We start from the raw sequence: 20,659 nt of genomic DNA on the forward strand, positions 1-20,659 counted from the left end.
TTCAAGGGTTTTTCTTTATTTTCTACATTGTAGAATAATAGTGAATATATCAAACTATGAAATGACACATATGGAATCATGTAGTAACCAAAAAGTGTTAAACAAATCAAAACCCTTGAATGAGTAGGTGTGTCCAAACTTGACTGGTACTGTATATATGAAGTGTGTAAATATAATTTTTGTTGTCTTCCCTATATATATATACACACATTTTAAAATGTTATAATTATTTAATGTATTATTATCTTATGTTGTTCTTGTCTATTACTGTTCTGTACTTTGTCATGTATTTGTACATTTTATGTGGACCATAAGAGTAGCTGCTGCATGTGCAGTAGCTAATGGGATCCTGATAAACTAAACTACTACGTGTAGAGTTTGCCCTCCAAACACCAAGGAATAAGGAAGCAAGTTCCTACGAAGTCAGATAAGTATAGAAGCTGGTTTCCCCTCAGAGTAAACTTGTTACCACAACTACATATGGTCTTATCAAAGAAGGCAAACTTTTCCGTGGTCATCTTAGTACCATTGTTTTGTTATGTATTATAAATGCATTTGTGTAAGCTTGGCTTAGTGGCTGGCTCTGAGGGCACTGCATACCATAGCACTCCCCACTGTACCAACACCAGCAAACTACTCTAATGAGGCTGAAGCCATATCTGTTTACACATTTGTTTTTATAAACTTCATATTTAACCAATTATTAACTGTCTATGAACTACCTTCAATAAAACATTTACAAAACCTCTTAAAATGTCTTAAAGTAAAGTCTTACCAATATATATTATTAATAACTCTGAACACTCTTTGCATAAACACTCTTAGCATGGAACTCCTGGATGGCTTCCACATTCTAAGAACCAATTCTAGGAACAGAGCAGGAATAGAGTGAGGTCTGTGATGGGAGTGGTTTTCTCAAAAAGGCTTGGAATGACAGATGGGGTAGAATCTAGAATCCCTAACATGGTGCTTTACAATCCTTTATTAGGCAGAGTTCACACTGAGGACTCGGAAGGAGGGACCGCCTGGTGGCAGGAACAAATACATACGTTAACTCGAAACCGACTGGCTGAAAGGTTGGCATCCCAGCTTGTCTTTCTTTGCAGTCCTGCTGGGCATATGATAAGATCCATTCGCCGTATCAGGAACCACTTTAAATGCTAGACATTTCTCCAGGCGATGTGAGATCTGATCATCCAAGTAGCGGTACTGCAAAAAAATAAAACCAAGAAACGCAGCCACTGATTGACTGACTTCCCTGAACAACGGTCTGACTGGCCTGACTGGCCGGGCAACCAACTGACTGACTGCAGACAGGACTACAGGAACTGACTCATAGAATAGCCAAGACAACTGGAAGGACGGACTCTGTCCCAAATGGCACCCTATTCCCTACTTGACCATGTGGCTCTGGTCAAAAGTAGTGCACCATCTATAGTGCCATTTCAGGCACATATCTAGTCTATTAATATCCCACTACTCTCCCATTATACAGTACTGCACTGCCACGCTCTCTCAACAATGTCAACGCACTCTCAAAGTATGTTTCACTGCACCGCCCAAGAAGGTACAGTACTTAGACCTATAGAGTATACTCTGAGAGCACTGAGCAGTGTAGTCCTATGACAATGTTTTAGCTCACGCCTGCCAGCACTATAAGTCTAATTTAGCCTAGTGCAGTGTCCCACAATTTACTGCAACTGCACTGTCCAGGAGACCAGTGAGACGCAGCAGCTCATCAAGATTTGGCTATAATACAGAGACAGAAGTTCAGAGCTTTCAACCGCTGACACTAATTTAACATTAACCCTTACCGCTACCCTTACCACTAACCCTAAACGCAAATTAAAGTACAAATAGCTCATATATTTTCTGCTCACTTTCTGATGATCAGTGGTATAAAGTACTTAAGTAATACTTTAAAGTATTTTTTACTTAAGTAGTTTTTTGGGGTAACTTTTACTTTACTACATTACTAAAAAAAATAAGGTACTTTTTACACAATTTCCCCTGACACCCAAAAGTACTCATTACATTTTGTATGGCTAGCAGGAAAGGAAAATTGTCAAATTCATGCACTTATCAAGAGAACAACCCTGGTCATCCCTATTTCCTCTGATCTGGCAGACTCACTAAACACAAATTCTTCAATTGTAAATCATGTCTAAGTGATGGAGTTTGCCCCTTGCTATCCGTAAAAAAAAAACTCAAAAACAACGATGCTGTCTGGTTTGCTTAATATAAGGAATTTGAAATTATTTATACTTGTAGACTTTTACTCAAGTAGTATTTTACTGGGTGACTTCCACTTTTACTTGAGTAATTTTCTATTAAAAGGGTATCTTTACTTTTACTCAAGTAGGACAATTGGGTACTTTTTCCACCACTGCTGATGATATTGCCATTGTCACCTTTGTCCTTTCTAGCATGGCCATCTAGTCACAAAAGGATCAATTCATCACTTTCCAACTGAAAGCAAAATGATGCATCAACAGCTGCTACTGTACAAAACAACTTAACAGTGAGACACACACTTAGCATGTCCAGAAGAATAACTATTCTCACAGGACAGGAGCGGCTGTGTTATAATTACATTATAATGAAGTCTTCTTGTCAAAGGGACCTTGAGGAGACTACAGCAGGATGACTCAATCGAAACAGAGCTGAAGAGACTAGGCTACCTAATCTCGCAGTTATGACTCATCAGTGTACACACACAATGGGAAAAGATGACATCATTCCAGGCTCATCACCGGCAGGGCAGCAGATGCCTATAGAATAGAACGCTCATTACTCTGACTGGGGAGGTGGGGCTGCTTTCTGCCCGGCAACCACGTGACTTTCTATCTGTCACACTGCCTGCTGGCCTGGGTTAGAGTGCGCTACTAGAACATGCAGGGATGTAAAGGGAGCAAGGGGCTATTGGGCACAAGGTGATGTAACTAGAAACTTCCGTACAGTTTTAGTCACTTTCTGATTACATTCAGATGTAAGCATAAAAGTTCAAGCAACATCATGTGGGGCCATTGGAATACCCACCCCGTATGCCTAGCCTACATTGTTATCATCATACATAAAATGTTTTTCATTCAGTAGCCTAATCATGACCATGCATGCCAAAGACATCACATTATGCCACATTTTGATTTGGGATGGGCACAATAACCATACACATTCGGGTTTCTACAACTGACAGATGATGCATTAACGTTGTTGTATATGTGCTGTTTAGTTGAGAGGCAGTAGTGAATAGGCGACTGAAGTCTTTCGTCTTGACTGTTAAATTCTCCTAAATGAAAAAGCTAGCTAATCTATTTGTGTATACAGGGTGATGTTCACCAGGAAAACCATCCAGGGAGGCACATTTTCTTTTCTATCTGCACAAAAACAAAGATAATCTGATGTTTGAAAGACAGTCAGACCCAAGTCACTCAGAAGAGTTCGTAGCACAGCAATCTGGTTACAGTAACCTCATTTTTACACTGACTGACACTTCGTAGGCAGCTATCGTAAAATGCTGAGAAGCAAATTATCCCCTGGCCTGATTTTGTGATTTGAAACTTTGCATATTGCTACACTCTGCAATAGTTCATAAAAAAAATGTAATACAATTTTATTTGTCACATAACATCTGCTAAACATGTGTATCGCGGGTGTAGCGAAATGCTTGTGTTTCTAGCTCCAACAAGAGTGTGCAAAGCTGTCATCAAGGCAAAGGGTGGCTACTTTGAAGAATCTCAAGTTTAAAATATATTTTTTGACTTGTTTAACCTTTTTTTGGTTACTACATGATTCCATGTGTTATTTAATAGTTGATGTCTTCACTATCATTCTACAATGCAGAAAATAGTAAAAAAAATAATACAAAAAACACTTGAATGAGTAGGTGTGTCCAAACTTGACTGGTACTGTGCATGTAAACTCAGCAAAAAAAGAAACGTCCTTTCCATGTCAACTGTGTTTAATTTTCACCAAACTGAACATGTGTAAATATTTGTATTTACATAACAAGATTCAACAACAGACATAAACTGAACAAGTTCCACAGGGGGGGGGGGCAAATCAAAAGTAACAGTCAGTATCTGGTGTGGCCACCAGCTGCATTAGAAAGGGCAGTGCATCTCCTCTTCATGGACGACACCAGATTTGCCAGTTCTTCCTTTGCCGCTCTTCCACCAAGGCACATGCAAGTTCCCAGACATTTCTGGGGAGGGGAATGGCCCAAGACCTCACCCTCCGATCCAACAGGTCCCAGACGTGCTAAATGGGATTGAGATCCGGGCTCTTCGCTGGCCATGGCAGAACACGGTCTTGCAGGAAATCACGCAGTATGGCTGGTAGCGTTGTCATGCTGGAGGGTCATGTCAGGATGAGCCTGCAGGAAGGGTACCACATGAGGGAGGAGGATGTCTTTCCTGTAACGCATAGCGTTGAGATTGCCTGCAATGACAACAAGTTCAGTCCGATGATGCTGTGACACACCGCCCCAGACCATGACGGACCCTCCACATCCAAATCGATCCCGCTCCAGAGTACAGGCCTTGGTGTAACGCTCATTTCTTTGACAATAAACGCAAATCCGACCATCACCCCTGGTGAAACAAAACGGCGACTCGTCAGTAAAGAGCACTTTTTGCCAGTCCTGTCTGGTCCAGCGACGGTGGGTTTGTGCCCATAGATGACGTTGTTGCAGGTGATGTCTGGTGAGGACCTGCCTTAGAACAGGCCTACAAGCCCTCAGTCCAGCCTCTCTCAGCCTGTTGCGGACCGTCTGAGCACTGATGGAAGGATTATGCATTCCTGGTGTAACTCGGGCAGTTGTTGTTGCCATCCTGTAGCTGTCCCGCCCGCAGGTGTGCTGTTCGGATGTACCGATCCTATGTAGGTGGTGTTACATGTGGTCTGCCACTGCGAGGACGATCAGCTGTCCGTTGTGTCTCCATGTAGCGTCTTAGGCGTCTCACAATAAGGACAATGCAATTTATTTCCCTGGCCACATCTGCAGTCCTCATGCCTCCTTCAGCATGCCTAAGGCACGTTCACGCAGATGAGCAGTGACCTGGGTATCTTTCTTTTGGTGTTTTTCCAGAATCTGTAGAAAGGCCTCTTTAGTGTCCTAAGTTTTCATAACTGTGACCTTAATTGCCTACCGTCTGTAAGCTTTTAGTGTCTTAACGACCGTTGTTTATGGTTCATTGAACAAGTATGGGGAACAGTGTTTAAACCCTTTACACTTTTTACAAATTATCTTTGAAAGACAGGGTCCTGAAAAAGGGGCGTTTCTTTTTTTTCCTGAGTTTATGTATGTATGCATGTACACACACTACTGTTCAAAAGTTTGGGGTCACTTAGATATGTCCTTGTTTTTGAAAGAAAAGCAATTTTTTTTGTCCATTAAAAAAACATCAAATAGATCAGAAATACAGTGTAGATATTGCTAAATGTTGTAAATTACTATTGTAGCTTGAAAGAAAGATTTTTTAATGGAATATCTATTTAGGCATAGAGGCCCATTATCAGCAACCATCACTCCTGTGTTCCAATCGCACGTTGTGTTAGCTAATCCAAGTTTATCATTTCAAAAGGCTAATTGATCATTAGAAAACTCTTTTGGAATTATGTTAGCACAGCTGAAAACTGTTGTTCTGATTAAAGATGCAATAAAACTGGTCTTCTCTCTAATTTTTTTCATTTCACTTCACCAATTTGGACTCTTTTGTGTATGTCCATTACATGAAATCCAAATAAAAATAAATTTTAATTAGTGGTTGTAATGCAACAAAATAGGAAAAACGCCAAGAGGGATGAATACTTTTGCAAGGCACTGTAAGTCATGGCAAAATGTGTAGAATTGCAGGAAATTAACTTTAAAAATTAAATTTCTCTCTGCTGACAAGGGGGGGGGGGGGGGGTCACTAAAAATGTTTTGCTACAAGGTGGGAGCGCCCAACAAAATCTCATTTACGCCCCTAAAAGGCTCGAGTGTGTAGTAATTTAACCTTTTTATTTTTTTTTACTGATATGAAAATTGTTCATTATCTCTCCAAAACAGTACCGCAAGGGAAAGCAAACCTTCGTCAAAATATGTATACCGTCAATAGGGGCATAAGCATTTAGCGTCTATGAACGGGGTAACTCTATAGTAGCTCTAGTTTATATACTTGTAATATGGATAGAATATATTTCGTAGGACGGAGCAGAGTTCACCAAGCAGGCTCTAGTTCTCGTAGATAGTTGATTTACTGGAAAGGTACCACCTACCAGACGGACCCGTAGGCTCCCGAGCCGACCGGGGACAGGGTCTGGTACCGCTCCGGGACCTCCCATATCGTCTTGTTGAGCTCCTGTCGGTAGAAAGTGGGTCTCTCCTTGTGAAACATTCCCTGCAGAATGCAGACAAACAAGCCCGTCGTAACTTCGGTTTCCTCGTTTGCGTGGTACTAGTGATGCTGTTGGTGCCTAAAACCCAATACAACGATAACTATTGTTGACGCAACCAATAGACGAATTTGGTCTCGCGCATTCCGGACCGTGCAAACTTAATCCAGTGCACTACATGAGAATAGCAGAGCCCGAAACACAGTGAGCTATGATTGATTTCTCCTCTCTGCAGATTGCGATCCTGTTCATGGGTACGTTCAGCGGATCACTTTTGTCAAGTCGACTTTCAAAATCATCGCATTAAGTGGTTAAAAATTATGCGATCAAAGGTCATGACGTTTTGACTGCAGTCAACTGCAAGTTTTTGCAGTTGCTCTTCACCATAGAGAATAATAGAGTCCTCTAGTGGCCAAAGAGACGCTTTGGCATTGTCAGCCCCATTTTTGTTTTATTTAACCTTTATTTAACGAGGCAAGTCGGAACAAATTCGTATTTACAATGACGGCCTACATTGAGGGCTTCCACCATGCTTCTGCCATTTTAAAGTATATATACAAAAAGTAAATGCATACAAATATAAAGATAGAGGACTTATCTCTATGCTCTTCACCAACTTCATCCTGAAGCCACCCTGCATTATTAATTAACCAACGTTGCTGCCATTCATGTCGAACAGTGGATATATACAAATAACGGTGATATTTGGGTTTCTCTCTCACTAATTGACTGTACAATGTAAAACACTATTATAAACAATTGCAACACTGCCATGTTGAAAAACCATTTTAGTGTCTGACTGCGGCTGTCACCGCTGCACCTTCCCCAACTTTACTCCTCGACATGTCTACTGTCGTTTGCTTCAGCCACTCAAACGCGCCCCTTGACTGTGTTGAGAGGGACCGTGAACTGGGTGTAATCATTAGTCCAAACAGTTGAAAAAAAGTTTTTCTATTGAACAAACTCAGGTAGGGCCCTACCCGTTTTGTTCAGGTTGCTTCCGTTAAAGAAACGTTTTGCAACAGAATCGGTTTTAATAAGCCCCTGAAGTGCTACCCCGTCCCTATTCACACATCTTGCGTGATTTGAGTTTGGCCAATAGGGAAATCCCACTGAAATATGTAGTAATTCCTAATATCCTTTGCCTTTTACTGTAGTCTACATGTTGAAATCAAAGACAGGTTTAGAAACTGTGTTGAAATGTTGAAAAAAAATTATGTATGCAATAGTGATTGACCCGTTGGGCTTATTTAACATATCACAGTGGTATGATGGCCTTACTATCTTTATGTTTCCCCAATATTTTGAATTGCCATCTGGACGAGCCTGCTGCATACATTTTTACTTGCAGTAATCATAGGCCTAGCTGTTAGTTTAATTAGGTTGCAGCTAACGATTAGCATACACATGCTATACATTTATATCAAAGACACTCATTACACCCTATTTGTTTAGCTTTATATACAGTATGTAGAAAATCCACACATTTCCTGACTGACATTTCCACCAATCACCCCCATTTCCAGGTTTCTACAGGGGCTGTATGTCCTCCTAGCCTCATACAAACTATCCTGATCTCGCTAGCTCACATTCCGTTTCGCTAGACGGATAGAGCAAAACAGAATTTGAGCTTGCAAGATCAGGATGGTTCGTACGAGGCTAACGTCCTCCCCAACACACCTTAATAAGGCTCACGTGCTTCCAATTAGTGATGGGAAGTTTGCTCTTTTTACTGACTCAGATCTTTTCAACTCGTTCAGTCAAAAGAACAAAACGTTCGACTCATTTCTTTAATTTGATTCAGTAATGCTCAGAGCACACAGGACCCCCTACTGGCAAACAATGAATAAAAAAACTTGAACGAATTCTACAAGCCTCTTGTTAGCCATGGGGGGCTTATTGGAGCTGTCATTTGTGAATGAGAATCATAAAAGTGTGCTTCAAACAATGTACATTTCTGATCTCTAGGCATAGCCTACAAATAAGACTATTTATTGATACGTTTCAAACAAGGTCTAAGGCCACAACCGGACTAGAATGTGAACGACTCTTGGCGGAATGCAATTGCTTGACTGCCACCAGGGAGATTAGCACAATATTGTTTGCAAACTGCAGCCCCCCAAACGATTCGTACTAGAGTTCGAGTTGAGCTGTGTAGGCCATGTTTTGGTTCTACAAAGCTGTGTCCATCGATAATAATAAATTCATTGCATTAATTATTGCACCATGCGATCAATTATCAGTTCTAAACATGTCTTTTTCTTCTCTACGTTGCCTGCAGCATGATTCATTTTTCTGTGCGCATAGTTGGTCGGATAGACAGTGAGTCAGAGCAAGTGCTGTATCCTGAGCCACTGAGCCGAGGAGCGCATATTAATGCTGCTGTAGAATTCATTGCAGCCACAAGGTCAAACTAACGGACAAAAAATAACAAGTCACTAGGAAAAACGCATCAAATTGTTTGCGAACTGCACATCACTACTTCCAATCAATCAGTCTGGCAACCTCATAGACTAGAAGCATGTAGTGTTTGAACATGATGAATGTGTAATATAGTTCATAGTCCTTACCTTCTGAAGTTCATCCCCTGTTTCACCTGGATGCATTATTGCTGAAAAATCATCCATCCATCTTTATGGGTTCTACTAAGCTAAGATATGGAAAAACAGAGAAAAAAAATGTTTCATAAGGAATAAGGTTTGGAAGTGTCTGTCCTATATCTAGGAGATATAAGAAAGATGAGGACTTCCATTCATTTTTTAAACCGGTACCAGGTTACCTTCATACCAGTCCTACTGGGCTTTGTGAGAGTCTCATCTTTCTATAGAGGGGTCATATTAGTTAGTAGGCCAAAACGTCCACCACATATGTGGAAGGCCGACATAGGCTGATTAAGTGGATTGAGACGCAGCCCATGCAACAAAACAGATATCTCTAGCTTAAACTGACAGATTTTTATGGGTGCAACAATAGTTAGTCAACTGAGAACTGAGATCCTAGTGTTCTTACAGACACTCCACTGTGAAGCTCCATAACCCTCCAAGATTTTTCAATATACTGTATCTCTCCTTGATACACAATTGGCTGGGACAAAGATCACCTGACCAACTTTGATTTTGGTGTGAATTGTCCCTTTCATGTGGAGGAGACCGTAGATTAAAAATACAAACATTTAAACATTTAAGAAAAATACATTACTAACCCAGTTTGTCCACAGAGTTTCTAAACCATCTTTGGTTTGGCTTTGTTACTCACAATATCTGAGTTCCATTGCTCTGTCCTGATGAACCCGGATATGTCATTTGTTTTCCATCCATTAGTTGTCGCTCGATTGGTCATGCTGGCTGCTGACTAACACAGGGAAGGAGGACAACATTTGACAACAACATGGACCTTTGAAAATAACTGAGACTTCAACACAGTCTTGGACAACAGCAAACTGCAAACATGACAAATGGTAAGTTTGATGTGACGTTTTTTAAGTCATCTTACAGGGGATGCACTGTTTTCAAAGTAAAGAAGCAGACGTTAGCGATATACTGTAGCTTTAGTTAGCTAGCTCTCCCTTTGTGATTCGATTAATTATCATTGTGCCAGCTACTTTGCTAGCTAGCTACCATATGGTTCTGTAGACGTGGCTACAGACCGTACTGTAGCTAGCCAACATACATTTTCTAACATTTTGATTTATGAACTGAAAAGTGCATCGTCAATTTGCATTCTAATACGACCATCTGGTAGCTAGCTATCTATGTTGTGACATGTTTGGTGGGACGTTTATAAATTACCTATCTATTACTGGCATCAACCCTGCTTTTGTAATTGATGTTGACATAGCTAGGTATCTAGCACGCTAATCACACAGGTATCAAGTGTAGCCTAGCTGTCAAACTGGTTTCACTGGCAATGGTATTTTACCATTGCTGTAGACATCAAGAAGTGATTGTGTGCTAGCTTCAACAAGATACAATCCGTCAATCTATTGTTGTCAATAAAATATTAAAATATCCAAGGCAATGGTAGTTCATCATTGAAAATTGAACCACCATCCATATCTCCAGATGTCATCTTCAGACCAAATGATGTTTTTTTTCTCCTCTCCTCAGTGTACTCGTTGGATGGGATTGTGGTATTTGGAATTCTGTTCATCTGTACATGTGCATACCTCAAGAAGGTGCCTCGCCTCAACAGCTGGCTACTCTCAGAAAAGAAAGGTGTGTGGGGGGTGTTCTATAAAGGTAAGCAATCAATCAAGTAGTAATTTCCATCTATGTAATAGAAGAATGGGATATAAATACTGGGTTTGTGTTTCTAACTACAGCCAAAAAGCTATGCTACAGTTTCATCATAGTCTGAAGCAGAGAGGTACTGTTTTTTCTCCCTCATTCCCCCATTCTATTTCCTCCCCTATCTGTCCATCCCTCCCCTCTCTGTATCTCTCTCCCCTGTGTATCCCTCCCCTCTCTGTATCCCTCCATCTCTCTGTCTTGCACCCCCATTCTCTGTCTCCCTTCTGTCTTCCTTGGTCTCATTTGCTCTCTCTCTCTCTCTCTCTCTCTCTCTCTCTCTCTTTCATCTCTCAGCTGCAGTGATTGGGACTAGACTCCACCATGCTGTGGCGATAACCTGTCTGACGATGGCATTGTACCTGGTCTCCTTAAAGTGACAGTGTCAGGCTGGGATGGACCAGACTGGACTAGGATGGACTGGAGTGGACCGGACATGGCCAGGCTTGGCTGGGCTGGATTGGCCTGTGCTGGTTTGCCACCCATGGACACTGTTTGGACAATGTGTGCCCAACACTCCCAATTTATTCACCCAGGACCTGTAAAGGATAAGGATAAGCCAATAGTGCCCCACATTAGGTAAATAAGATCCCTGTAGCTCACTGCACTCTTCTAAACCTGACATCATCCATCCCTGCATGACACAACTGTCATCCAGTTTACCCTGAGTTTCCTGTACAGATCTTATAGAACAGTGTTTCTATTCTTGAGGTGCACATTCTTTGTTCTGGCTCAACACTAACACATCTGATTCTACTGTTTAATTGCTCAACCAGTCACCAAGCCATTGAATAGTTGAATCGGGTGTGTTAGCTCTGGGCTGAAACAAAACCGTGGTCCACCTGGAATGGATTAGGGATCACAGTGATAGAGATGTCAGCAGGCTAAGTAGTGTCAGCATGCTGATGTACTCAGCACGCTCATGTGTTGAGTAGTATCTTTATTTAATACTGTTGTTAGCAGAAATTGTTGTTTAATAATTTTTATTATCATCTAATTACCATTCTCAACGGTTTATTCTGGGGAAAGGACTGGTATTAAGGAATAGCCTAAAATAATGTGGAAAATATTAATTCCTGTTTAAAGTCAGACTTCGGTTGTATATATTTAGGGGGGAAAGTCAGTATAATAGATTTTAAAAAGCTGTTTTCTGTAGAGCACCATAGAGAAGAGCATCACATGCATTGTTGTTAAGTCTAAATATCTCTTTGTTTATTCAAAGGTATTTTTTAACGTTAAAGTGGTTGTACGTTGTCATGATTATCGTCACTATCATTTTTCAACAACCTGGAATAACCCTGGGCCATAGTTAAAAGCTATAAGGTCACATGTTCAGGTAAACTCTTGGTTCCTTGCCAAATTTTCACAAACAACTAATATAGGAGAAATGTCTTGGTGTCCAGCTTAACCTCTTATTTTCTTTCAACCTCTGTTCTTCTTTTTTTTGCTCTGTAATTTATGTATGATTTCCCTGTTTGGAAAAACCACTACAGATTTCTGCACCAGTGCTTTGTGACTGGCCCGCTGTATGTTGTGTGACAATAGCGCTCATCATCTTTGGGGAAAATAAATTTTAAAAAATTACTTAAAACACCTTAACAGTGCTGTATGTTACATTTTAGTGAAAGATGCAATGAGAACCTCTGTCAATGAAAGTGTGCAACTCATGACCACAGCTCAATAACATGTACATTGTGGCGTTGTCTTAATCTACAGTAAGTTATATATTTAAAACCTTTATTTAACTAAGCAAGTCAGTTAAGAACAAATTCTTATTTACAATGACGGTCTACACCGGCCAAACCCGGACGACGCTGGGCCAATTTTGCGCCGCCCTATGGGACTCCCAATCACGGCTGTTTGTGATACAGCCTGGATTCAAACTAGGGTGACGCCTCTAGTACTCAGATGCAGTGCCTTAGACCGCTGCCTCACTCGGGAGCCCATTGTTGGAGAGATAGCAACCCTTAAAGCACTCTTGTATGATAATGGTGGGTTAAATTGTGGATGAGGGTAGAATAGACTGACAATATCCCTTTTCATTGCTTTCACCATTATGTTTTGTATACTTTAGAAATTATTATGTTAACTGGTGTTGATGACTGGGATTTCAAAAAAAGGTCCAATGAAAGATCTCCTTTGTTTCTTTCTGATTGTTTTACAGAATTATGTTCACACTCCTCAAACGAAACAAACCTAGGGCTTGATTCAATCCGTATCGCCGAAATTGCGCGTTATTGTGGGTTTGCAATTTAAAGGTAATTTCCGATTGAGCTGACATATGCAGTCTCCGCAAACGCGGGAATATTACCTTATATAGGCCAGGGTTTCTCCAAGAATCTCAATATCCATATTTGGTTAACTCTCTTGAAATAGATGTTAACTGCTGTCTGCGTTCTCAGGTGGATAATTCCCCATCTGCTCCCCCCCCCCCCCCCCCTGCTCTCTCTTGAGCTGAGCAGCTGTGACACCAGTTTCTCCTGCTGGAGGGAGAGTGGGAGGGAGCGACAATTAGACAGGGAATCAGATTTGACCTGCATAGAGCTGTAAGATGTACCTGTTCAACATAACACCACATTCACTTACACCGCTGCTGATTCAACTCTGAGTGATGGCATAGCTTGACCTGGAAACAAGACCAAGATTTTACTTTGGCGTGCATGTCTGTGTGTGTGCGAGAGCTTCTCCCTCAATCAAGATTCATCCCGAGAGAGCACAAGCTTCCCTCTTTCTTCAGAGCAGCAGTTCAGCTGTTATGTGACTATCCCTGCACACAGGTAAGGTTTTTTTTTGTTTTTGTGAAGTGGGGGTTTATCATGATACAGTGAGTGTGTTTCAAAGAGAGTTATAAAGTTGACTTCACTATAAGATAAATGTTTTGACATCACTGCGAGAGATATTGTGATTTCCCTACTGTTGTGTGAATTCCTATATATTGCTTATCTTCCACTCTCAACAGGTGTTTACAGGAAATGGATATCAGAAGCCACAGGAGAGGTGAGTTCTTTATTGTGCATTTTGTTGGCAATAACATTTCATCTTGCCAAAGAGCATGAATAGTAATGGGAAACAATAATTTATTACCTTAAAGATGACTCATACAATACCTCAATGAAGTGTCCTATTCCTTTCCCCAGCAATTACTACATAATAACCATTTACTTTGTAATCTTCAGTAAATACTAAGGCAATTATGGTTAACAAAAAATAGGGCTGTCAGAGTTAACCAGTCAACTTGAGTTAACCTTTTATGTAATTGTAGTGCAACATATTGTTTTGCCGTGAATAATCGTATTGTCTGAAAGCATTTTAAATACACTAAACATCATTTAGAGCTAAAAACAGTTGAGGTTAAATAAAGTGTGCTTTATCAATGTACCTGATTTTGGACCAAATCAAGACGAAAATGATTGTAATGATTTTCAATCTTAAATTACAGCTTACTTTTAAGCAAATTCTGAATTTGCAATAAATCGGGATTAATAACAGCAAATCCTGCGATTAATCCGATTGCATTTATCGTTTGACAGCCCTATTAAAAATGTAACAATCTCCTCTTCCTCTGTCAGGGAGCTACGTCTGTCGAAAGGCCCATTTGTTCGTCTCTGTCTGTCAAGGGCCACGATGACATTATCCATGACCTCATCCATCCTGGAATCCGACCAATCCCGTCCTGGAATCTCCTCTACACCGTGACCACCAGTGCGAGTTGATGCTCAGTCACAGATGGTGGAAACAGTTAACAGTCAACACGACCAGGTTGTAATGGGAGACCAGATTTAACTGTCATATTAGGCCCGCTGAGACAATGTTGTTATATAGCTTACAGTAGTGGAATAATACTATTTATTCCTAAATTACAGTTATACAGTACCAATAAGTATAGGTGTATACATATTGATATGAGTACCATCTCAGTTCTGGAAAACTGTGCCAAAACAGCTCTAAGTCTGCTGGCTTTTGTCTTAGTAACAAAGGTAGATGGCATTTTATTCCAACAAATAACTGCTTAATAAAGATTTTATTACAAAAATACACTTTTCAAAAGCATTTCAATGAAATGCTCAATAGGTCAAAATGTTTTAAACAAACAATGAGGAGAGGACAGTCATAGAATGTCTTTCAACATCTTTAATGGAAGCAGTTATTTTTTTCGTTTGTTGAAAAGTAATGCCAGCTGGAAAATTGCCAATACAGAAGCTCAGCTGAAAACACACACAGCTCTGTTGGGCATCACTGGGCTTTGCAAATACGTCTACCAAACACAGACAGCGGGTGGGTTAAATCTCCCAGCAGAACAGAACAGGCTCTCAATAATCAGGGGAGAAGAGAGAGGCCAACATTATACATTTTTAACCTCAATACAACTCCAAACACCATCAAGCTCTGAATGTATAATTCTGGGCCATTGTTCCTCATCAATAGGTAATAAGCACCATATTCATATCAATATAATCACTTTCATCACATTCACCAATAGGTCCACTTTCACTCAAAGACAGACCCAGGAATTTGTAAATATAGACAAGAATGAGGTGGATGAAATTATACCTTGAAGACAGAATGAAGTGTGTCAGTTAGCAATGAGCTGTCGCCCACTATGATGTGGGCGTGCCCCAAGGTTCAATACTGGGGCTCCTTCTAATTCAGCCTGTACATTAATTATCTGCCTTCTGTCTGTACTTGATCTGAAGTTCAAATGTATGCAGATGATATAGTGATATGTGCCTGCAAAGAGCAACCAAGCTGCACAAGAACTCACTATTGTAATGGTCCAGGTTACAAAGTGGCTCAGTGACTCATGTTTGCATCTCAATGTGAAGAAAAAAAACAGTCTGCATGTTCTTCACAAAGAGGGCAACTGATGCTACTGAACCAGATGTCTATGTGTCAGGGGAGAAGCTCCAAGTGGTGTCTGATTTTAAGTACATTGGCATCATACTTGATTCCAAACTCTTTTAAAAAGCAAGTGAAAAAGGTAACTCAACCTAGCTATTTTCCGATTCATATAAAATTGTGACTACTGAGGTAGCAAAACTGTACTATGATACTCCCCCACTTAACATACTGCTTGACTAGTTGGGCCCAAGCTTGCTGTACAACATTAAAACCCATTGTCTATCTACAAACAGCCTCTCAAAGTGCTTCATAGGAAGCACAATAGCCATCATCACTGTCACATCCTCAGAAAGCATGAGCTCCTGAGTTGGAAAAATCTTGTGCAAGATCCTAAATGGCCTGGCTCCCCCTCCACTCAGGACTTCTGTTAATTCAAAAAACCCAAACCCATGGCAGCAGATCCACAAGGTCTGCCATGAGAGGTGACTACAGTTGAAGGAAAAACACCTTTCGTCAATCTGCTTTTTCTGTGAGAGCTTCCCATGTCTGGAATACACCTTGAGCAATGTCTTCATGTTTTTTGTGAAGTTGCGATAGGTGCAGTTGTGTGTGTCATCAGACACACACAACTGCACCTATCGCAACTTCACAAAAAACATGAAGACATTGCTCAAGGCCAATCACACTTGTGAACATAATCACTAGCTGTGTATGGCTGCTTTCCATGTTATTTGTAGCTTTTGAGGTGTGAAAACACTTTGTTGCTATTATGTATTTTGTTGCTTTTTGTGCTATTGCTCTCTCTGCATGCTACGTGTTGCTTGTCCTATGTTGCTCTGCGTGTGTTTACTGCTCAATGATTGTCTGTATTGTTATTGTTTTGAATAACCTGCCCAGGGACTGCGGTGGAAAATGAGCTAAAAATGGCTAAAATCGGCACTTTCACTGAAACGTTGATTATGGATATGTAAAAATAAACAAACTTGGGTCTCTTTATTGTCCTACCAGTAAGGTGAATACCAGTTCCTTTAAGTACACTCACTCCCAACATGCTGTTAATAATAAATACATTGACTCCTGTCCTATTCTGTGGTACCAGTTTGCTTCATTTTAGTCCGTGAGGGCTCCAGAATAAATAAACAAGTAAACATATAAAAAGGGAACATTGTTTTCCTCAGGTCTTTTCATAGGCGGGCTGCCATAACAGACACCTTCTATGGATGTAAACTGAAGGCAACAAATGTTTTAGTTGAGGACGGGCAACAGAACAAGAGGGGAGGTGGGGGACGACGGCAGAGCAAGGCTGAGGGAGAACACCATACTGCCTGGGGAAATATTGGTGAGGATGGACAGGGTCAGGGGTTATCAGGGTACTCCATCCTTCCTCTGGCAGCACTGGGATGGCGGGACGCTCCAGTCGTATACATAACTCAGTCTGAGTTTAACCTCTTCTTTACACAACCTCCCATCTCTCTGCAGTGTCTGCTGTTTCTCTAACATATCCTCCAGGCTCTGCTTGTGGGTCACCAGGTACTTATTACTACAGCCCCTTGACTTGAACTCTGTGTCGAAGCGTGGGTCGTGCGTCCGTTTGACGTCCACGGGGGCCAGCCAAGCCCCGAGTGACACGTCCTCGCTCTGCCACACCTTGAGGAAGGCAGCGTTGATGCGCACGTAGTGGATTAGGTCGCAGGAGAGCAGATAGCCTCCACCCAGGGCGTAGGGTAGGTAGTAGTCACACAGCTCCCAAGCCGACTCCCTCCACTTCTCTGCAGTTTTGACACGACCGCAGCCTGAGAAGAACCCCCAGTACAGCCGGCTGGGTTCTTTAGTCTTCAGCTCCTCCTTTAGATGAGAAGAGATGATGTTATTGTGTGTTTGCACAGAAATGTGTTTCTATCCATCACACAATATAGAAACATTTTAAAAAGGCAAAACTGTGAAGAAAATCACATAACATCAGGGCTGCGTACCAACACCAGGGACGCATCCCATATCAAAATACACACCTTCAGCAGGTCCAGGCGAGCGAAGGTGTCGTCATCTGCTTTTAAAACAAACTTAAAGTCTACATTGTGATCCAGCCAGGAGTACATGTGCAGCAGCTTCAGGGTCAGGTTCTCATACGAGTCCCGCAGCTCGGGGAGTAAGAGCAGGTCTTTGTGTCGGCCCTGCTCTGTGTTGAGGTTCTCCATATCCTCGGCCGGTAGACCCTCTGTTCCCACCACAAACATAGCTAGAACCTCCGGGTCCTTCTTAGTCAGCCATGTGCTGCGGATAATGCTCCGCCGCTCTGTGTACTTGGGTCCTGTGGTGATGAGGACCACAAGGAAGGCTGAGAGGTCTTTGGGGCGTGAGGGGGGCTTGGGGTGCTCTGCTCTGGCCCGGGAGTGGGCAGCGTGGGGTGCTAGGCCTGGAGGGTCAACCTGGCCCTGTTTCAGGGTCTCGGAGGTACACTTGGCGAGGAAGAGGACGACTACAGCAAATAGGCAGACTCCTGCAATTGCCAGAGCCGTCTTGTGACGACACAGGAGGCGAACCAGTTTCATGGTGGGGAGACTGAGAAGGGGAGAGAGAGATCTGTAAACAACATGTCTGTGAACAACAGCAGTCAATGAATGTCTCCCAGAGAAAGTACCTAAAGAAGTAGACATTCTAGAGTTGATCAACTGTATTGAACAGCTAGCTATTAATCTGTGCTAACCAGACCACCAACAGCTTGCAACCTGGCTAACATTACCTGACCAATCTAATTCCAAGCGCCCGAGAGAAAGCATGCTTATTCAATCAAAATCAAAACAAGGGCCAAAACAAAGGAGGGAATATGGGCTACAGTACCTGACAGTGTCACAAAACGCTAGGCGTCGAATGCATTGATGACAATTACCTCGGCATTGCTTCTGTCTGTAGCTAACACAAATGCGAAACGTTAGCAGACTGGCTAGCTCAACAGCTATCGAGGAACAATGATTTGCTGCTCACAATTCGCTTGCTAACAAACAACGCGAGCCATTTGGTTCAGTATAACTCCTGGAGCTCTTTGGTCGGTGGAAATGAATAAAATCGTTAACTGAAACAAACGAACAAATCTTTGTGTGTAGCCTTTACGTTCATTTCGCCCCTGTTCACACGCAGTCAAATTATCTTTTTTTTTTTTAAATATCAAATAACAATACAATAGCAAATAAGCATAGGATATCACTACAAATATCCTTTCTTCTTATGAAACATAATAAAAATAAAAATAAATATAAAAATCACTAGACATGAATTGCCAGCATGGCTAATTCTAGGATTAGAAGCAAATATAGGGCCAAAGCCAGTAGGGGGGTCCGGGGGCATCCTCCCACGGGGAAAAAAAGAGCAGAATTTCAACAGAAATGAACATTGAGAAATTAGAACATTTTCCAGTCAACATGGTGGGTTAGGGCCTATTCTATTTGCGAGTCGGGGAACTCGACATCGACTCGTACACAGGGGGCTTCATACTCTTCCCGAGTCCGGCAGAATCATATTACTCTCGGGTTCCGGCTAATGGTACTCGAGTCAACTTCAGCATATCTGGCCCGATTAACTTTTTCAGAAGTAGGGACATCTGAGGTTTTTATTCAGAAGGTGATGGAAGAATAAAAAACAAATGAATGTAATAATTTCACCTCGAATTTGCAAGGTAATTTGTAAGCTAAAATGCAGTCCATTAGTCTATTAGATGGAGAAGGACACTAGAGAATCTATGATATAAATTAATGAGATTTTACTCCAGATTTTTTGGGGGAACACCACAAAATTGTATCTGATCCAAATGGTTGTATAATCAGGCCTTTATTTCGGCATTAAATTCAAAAGGACATTTGAGCTCTTATCCAAATTAGTCTACATCACTGCAGTTTACCCAAGATAATAATTGTGTACTAACAATAATACATTCCTCATTGCACTGTGTTGTTGTAGCCTAGAAGGTAGAATAATTGTATTTTCTAAAACCGTAGGCCTAATGATAACAATAGTGGAACATGCCTGGGACCACAGAGCACAGCCTGGAAGAACGCATAGGCCTATATTTTCCATTAGATAATCTGCTACCTAGGCTGAAGGAGTGATGCAGCCTACAACCATGCATGTTGAATTATTGCAATAGCCTATTAAACTGTTACATATTTAGTCTATAGCCTATTGTGCTCCTGAGTGGCGCAGTGGTCTAAGGCACTGCATCTCAGTGCAAGATGCGTCATTAAGCCCCTGGTTCAAATTCAGGCTGCATCACATCCGGCCATGATTGGGAGTCCCATAGGGCGGTGCGCAATTGGCCCACTGTCATCCACGTTTGGCCGGGGTAGGCTGTCATTGTAAATAAGACTTTGTTCTTAACTGACTTTCCTAGTTAAATACAAGAATATATCAACTAAATAATGATTGTGGGTTCAATCCCTGGGGCCACGAAAATAATATTAATGCATGGATAAAGGTGTCTGCTTAATGTCACATTTTTTATTTTTGCACACCTCATATTTATGAGACATCGAAAACATTTCTGCATGGAACTTTTGACAGTAGCAGGGCTGCCTGCACATTCTGATAAGATGGAAGGAAAATAAAACAGAGCATCTTAACTAGGTAAGTTATGAATTGTATCACCAACTGTGTAACATTGTCATAGTGTTTGTCATAACCCAAGGTTGCATGCCACATTTTTGCTGAACCGGAACATTGACTAAGTTTAATTCAAGATTGAGACCTCATTGTTTTACAAATCTGTGATTGTAATTTTCTAAATTTTCTATTGCCAACATCAATGCTTGAAGTATCCTTAATAGGGAGCTAGCATTATCTATAAAGGAACCAAAAACACACGATTCAGCAGCGGTGGTCTGTGCTGCTCGAGCCGTCTGCCTTGTAGCTCAAGCCGGCCTCGCCGCTTGACTTTCCAACGGTCGTTGGTTAACAGTCGAGGCCAGCCGTAGAAGATACCAAAAAGTTTGAACTAGGTAATTGTAGCTATTGTATTTGTAGTGTATTTTGTAGCAGTCGTTAATTAGTTTGTGACATTGTAGCTACCTTCATTTTTGGACTGGTCATAGTTGTTTCAACGTTACCGTCAGTTTCTCTGTTACAGTCAGCTAACTCTTAGGGTAGAGGTAGCTAGCTATGTGATATTT

General features: G+C 41.4%; 3 protein-coding genes across 8 annotated transcripts in view; 1 reads left to right on the plus strand and 2 right to left on the minus strand.

The window, feature by feature from the left end:
* LOC110528948 (mitogen-activated protein kinase 14A) overlaps window positions 1–9,608 on the minus strand; it is a 46,292-nt gene extending 36,684 nt beyond the window's left edge. The window contains exons 1-3 of one of the 3 annotated variants that reach the window (XM_036983203.1): window positions 9,581–9,595; window positions 8,949–9,028; window positions 6,262–6,383 (exon numbers count right to left, since the gene is read on the minus strand). In XM_036983203.1, the coding sequence (XP_036839098.1) occupies window positions 6,262–6,383; window positions 8,949–9,005 (179 nt within the window). In that variant the 5' untranslated portion in view covers window positions 9,006–9,028; window positions 9,581–9,595. Of the gene's footprint in view, window positions 1–6,261; window positions 6,384–8,948; window positions 9,393–9,580 lie in introns of those variants that run through there. The other 2 variants (XM_036983205.1, XM_036983204.1) reach the window with 2 other exon arrangements.
* A 56-nt stretch (window positions 9,609–9,664) lies between these two features.
* On the plus strand, window positions 9,665–16,632 carry LOC110527711 (protein kish-B). 3 transcript variants are annotated; one of them, XR_005052577.1, is made up of 5 exons: window positions 9,665–9,835; window positions 10,485–10,616; window positions 10,962–13,441; window positions 13,624–13,661; window positions 14,234–16,632. XR_005052577.1 is itself a non-coding variant. In XM_021609166.2 (3 exons), the coding sequence occupies exons 1-3, from the start codon at window positions 9,826–9,828 to the stop codon at window positions 11,042–11,044; spliced, it is 225 nt and encodes a 74-aa protein (XP_021464841.1). In that variant the 5' UTR covers window positions 9,678–9,825; the 3' UTR covers window positions 11,045–12,812. The 3 variants fall into 3 exon arrangements, 1 of the variants encoding a protein (XP_021464841.1); XR_005052576.1 differs by having other exon boundaries at window positions 9,666–9,835; window positions 13,624–16,632; XM_021609166.2 differs by lacking the exons at window positions 13,624–13,661; window positions 14,234–16,632 and having other exon boundaries at window positions 9,678–9,835; window positions 10,962–12,812.
* LOC110527712 (beta-1,3-galactosyltransferase 6) lies at window positions 13,657–18,813 on the minus strand. 2 transcript variants are annotated; one of them, XM_021609167.2, is made up of 3 exons: window positions 18,391–18,813; window positions 17,513–18,062; window positions 13,657–17,348 (listed from the first exon to the last, which is right to left on the minus strand). In XM_021609167.2, exons 1-3 carry the CDS (start codon window positions 18,396–18,398, stop codon window positions 16,869–16,871), a joined length of 1,038 nt encoding a protein of 345 aa, XP_021464842.1. In that variant the 5' UTR covers window positions 18,399–18,813; the 3' UTR covers window positions 13,657–16,868. The 2 variants fall into 2 exon arrangements, with proteins under 2 accessions (XP_021464842.1, XP_021464843.1); XM_021609168.2 differs by having other exon boundaries at window positions 18,342–18,811.
* Between the last annotated feature and the right edge of the window lie 1,846 nt (window positions 18,814–20,659).

The sequence above is a fragment of the Oncorhynchus mykiss genome, chromosome 7 (assembly GCF_013265735.2).
Source record: "Oncorhynchus mykiss isolate Arlee chromosome 7, USDA_OmykA_1.1, whole genome shotgun sequence".
Lineage (NCBI taxonomy): Eukaryota > Metazoa > Chordata > Actinopteri > Salmoniformes > Salmonidae > Oncorhynchus > Oncorhynchus mykiss.

Excerpts from the sequence above, each read along its gene's own strand:
- LOC110527711 (XM_021609166.2), top strand. Across the intron at positions 10,617-10,961 it reads GTGGGGGGTGTTCTATAAAG|CTGCAGTGATTGGGACTAGA; the intron begins GTAAGCAATCAA and ends TTCATCTCTCAG.
- LOC110527712 (XM_021609167.2), bottom strand. Across the intron at positions 17,349-17,512 it reads CTCGCCTGGACCTGCTGAAG|GAGGAGCTGAAGACTAAAGA; the intron begins GTGTGTATTTTG and ends TCTCATCTAAAG.